At 39.6% G+C, this 2,622-nt stretch overlaps 1 protein-coding gene across 5 annotated transcripts in view; it reads right to left on the reverse strand.

The window, feature by feature from the left end:
- The window catches only part of ctbp2a (C-terminal binding protein 2a), a 50,503-nt gene that overhangs the window by 13,599 nt on the left and 34,282 nt on the right, over window positions 1–2,622 (reverse strand). For all 5 annotated transcript variants that reach the window (XM_014001889.1, XM_014001863.1, XM_014001856.1 and 2 more), the window contains exon 2: window positions 2,145–2,299. In XM_014001889.1, coding sequence (XP_013857343.1) covers window positions 2,145–2,299 — 155 coding nt within the window. The remainder of the gene's footprint in view (window positions 1–2,144; window positions 2,300–2,622) is intronic.

A 2,622-nucleotide genomic window follows, 5' to 3' on the forward strand; every position in this document is an offset into this window, starting at 1 on the left:
ATATATATACTGTATATAATATATGCACTGAGCAGAAAGCAAACAGTTCAAATAATATTGTTGGAGAAGTTTAGGGAGATGTAGGCAGGAAAAGCGACTAATTGTGCAGTTGAGTAGGTCTGTTAGCAAAATATCTCATGAACCATTGGATGGATTTCAATAAAACTATCAGAACTTACTGGACGCATGTTTACAGCTGATTAACTTTTGAAGTCAACCCATTTGAAGTTGGCTGCCACAGCTAATCRAGTATAGGTAAAACAAAAACTGCTTTAACTCATTAGTTTTTACAGAGATTGAGCTAAAATGTAGCTGAGACTCATTCGCAAGACAAACATTGACAGTCCTTTAAAAAACGTCCGTTTCATTTAAAAGTGTATTGTTTTGAATGCTACATTTTAACTCTACAAAGCAAAGCTGTAAAGGGTTCAACTTTAACAAGAAAAAAAAAGAAAAATATCAGACAAAATGTCAGATTCTGCCTCTGTGAAGGAGCTCACACCTAATAAGCATCATTTAACCGAGCGTGTTTGATTAGCAGCATGTTGCTGCTTCTGCTCTTCAAACACTTMCCCGACATCTCCGGTGCAGTTAAGTAAATAATGACACGGTGTAATCATTTAGGTTTGTAATTGATGTTTTTTTACAGCATGACCCTGCTCAGCTTCATACAGTGTCTTCCAGCTTTATTTWACGTAGGGAGGGTCCTGCTGTTGCTGCTCCATTTGTTGTCTGTTCTRTCCCTGTTAGAGTTACAGACAGGAAGTGCACATGCTCTGTTTGCTCTCATTATCATCACAGAAGTTACCGATGTCAGAGAACCATGAGGAGGGCCTCATCCAGTTTAATCACCATAAAAAACTGTTCCTGCTTTTCATGGCGGTAGCACACTTTTAAATGGTGGTTTATGGAATGTCAGATCTATTTCTAATAAGTCTTTWTTTAGTTAATGATTTTATTTCTTTAAACGCTCTTGATTTTATGTTTTTAACTTAAGACCTGGGTTGATTTTGATGCCCCTTTAATTGAGGCCTGTCCTCCTGGGTTCTCTTTTTCTGAATTCTCCGAGGCTATCAGGTCGTGGTGGTGGTGGTGGTGGGGGTGTTGCAGTTATTTTTAAAAACAGTAATAAATGTACACCTATAACTACAGGCAATTTTATTTCATTTGAAATTTTAACATTTTATTTTTGCAAGCGTTCTGTTCTTATTGGGTTGCTACTATATCGTCCCCCTGGCCCTGTGGGTGACTTTCTAACTGAATTTGGTAATCTTCTTTCTATTATTGCTCTTAGTTATGAGAAAGTTATTCTTCTTGGTGACTTCAATATTCATGTTGATGATCAGGATGATGGATTTGCATCTGAATTCATTGAGCTTATTTACACTTTTGACTGCAGTCAGCATGTCTCTGGTCGTACACATGAATATGGTCACACTCTTGATTTAATTATTACATTAGGCCTTAGCATATTTAATCTTTMTATTAGCAATATGCATGTCTCTGATCATGATGCCATTTTATTTAGTTTTCTTTTAGCAGTTGAGACCTCGAATGACCAAACTTCTCATCGTTTTAGACCTATCACATCTTAGACAGTGGGACAGTTTTGTAAAATTTATCAAGATTTTCCTCAGCTCCAACAGCCAAATTCATCTCGTCCTACAGATGAGCGAGCAACAGAATTTTTAAGCAGATGTGCAGCAACTATAGACACTGTGGCCAGCACCTTGGATTAATGATCGTGTCCGATCCATTAGGAGGGCATGTAGACGTGCTGAGCAAAAATATAAATCTTATAATCTGAGCTGTGACTTTATTARCATGAAAAATCTGCTGAAAGATTATAATAGGGTGGTCAAAGAAGAAAGGTCWAAATATTTAAAGTTACACATCCTCAAGGAAATCACTTAAGTACTGTAAACAAAGTAATTGTACTTAAACAGCTTTGACAGTGACCCATGTGCCACACGTTAGCATTATGATGATCCAAATGAAAGAGAGGAAAGAAGAGAATGCAGGTTTATCATGGCATCACGTCTGGTTTTATCTTTGTAACAACGATCTGCAGCCGTGGGAGGAATTATTCAAACTTGATGTCAGTAATAGCGCGCGCTGCTTCCCCTAATGGTCGGTTGCTCTACCTTTTCGTGGATCTCTTGCGTGGACTGGGCGTCGCAGAARGCCACCGTGGCCAGATCTTTGAGGATGGGCATCTCCACGGTGCAGTCGCGCCCGTCCAGCAGCGCCACCAGGGGGCGCGGGTGCATGGGCCCGTTCATAATCTGGGGCCGAATACCTGCAGAGAGACAGAGGAAAGACGGGGTACTCAATTATTTATATGTGGCACACACAGTCAAGTGGGCTGCAGGAGAAGCCCTAAAAATGTAGAAATATATATATTAAATAACAAAGAGCAGTTATAAGTTTTATGGAGACTTGTTTATTTTTATTCTTATTTTAGTTGTGAGGCACTCACACACCTGATCGATACCCTCTGAACTTGTGGCGCCTTTTCTACTTTAAACGGCTGTCATAATCTCCCTCAACTGACGACATGGGTCGATGTCTGGCATAGACAGACACACACACACACACACACACACACACACACACACACAC

Source organism: Austrofundulus limnaeus, unplaced genomic scaffold (genome assembly GCF_001266775.1).
Source record: "Austrofundulus limnaeus strain Quisiro unplaced genomic scaffold, Austrofundulus_limnaeus-1.0 Scaffold0, whole genome shotgun sequence".
NCBI lineage: Eukaryota > Metazoa > Chordata > Actinopteri > Cyprinodontiformes > Rivulidae > Austrofundulus > Austrofundulus limnaeus.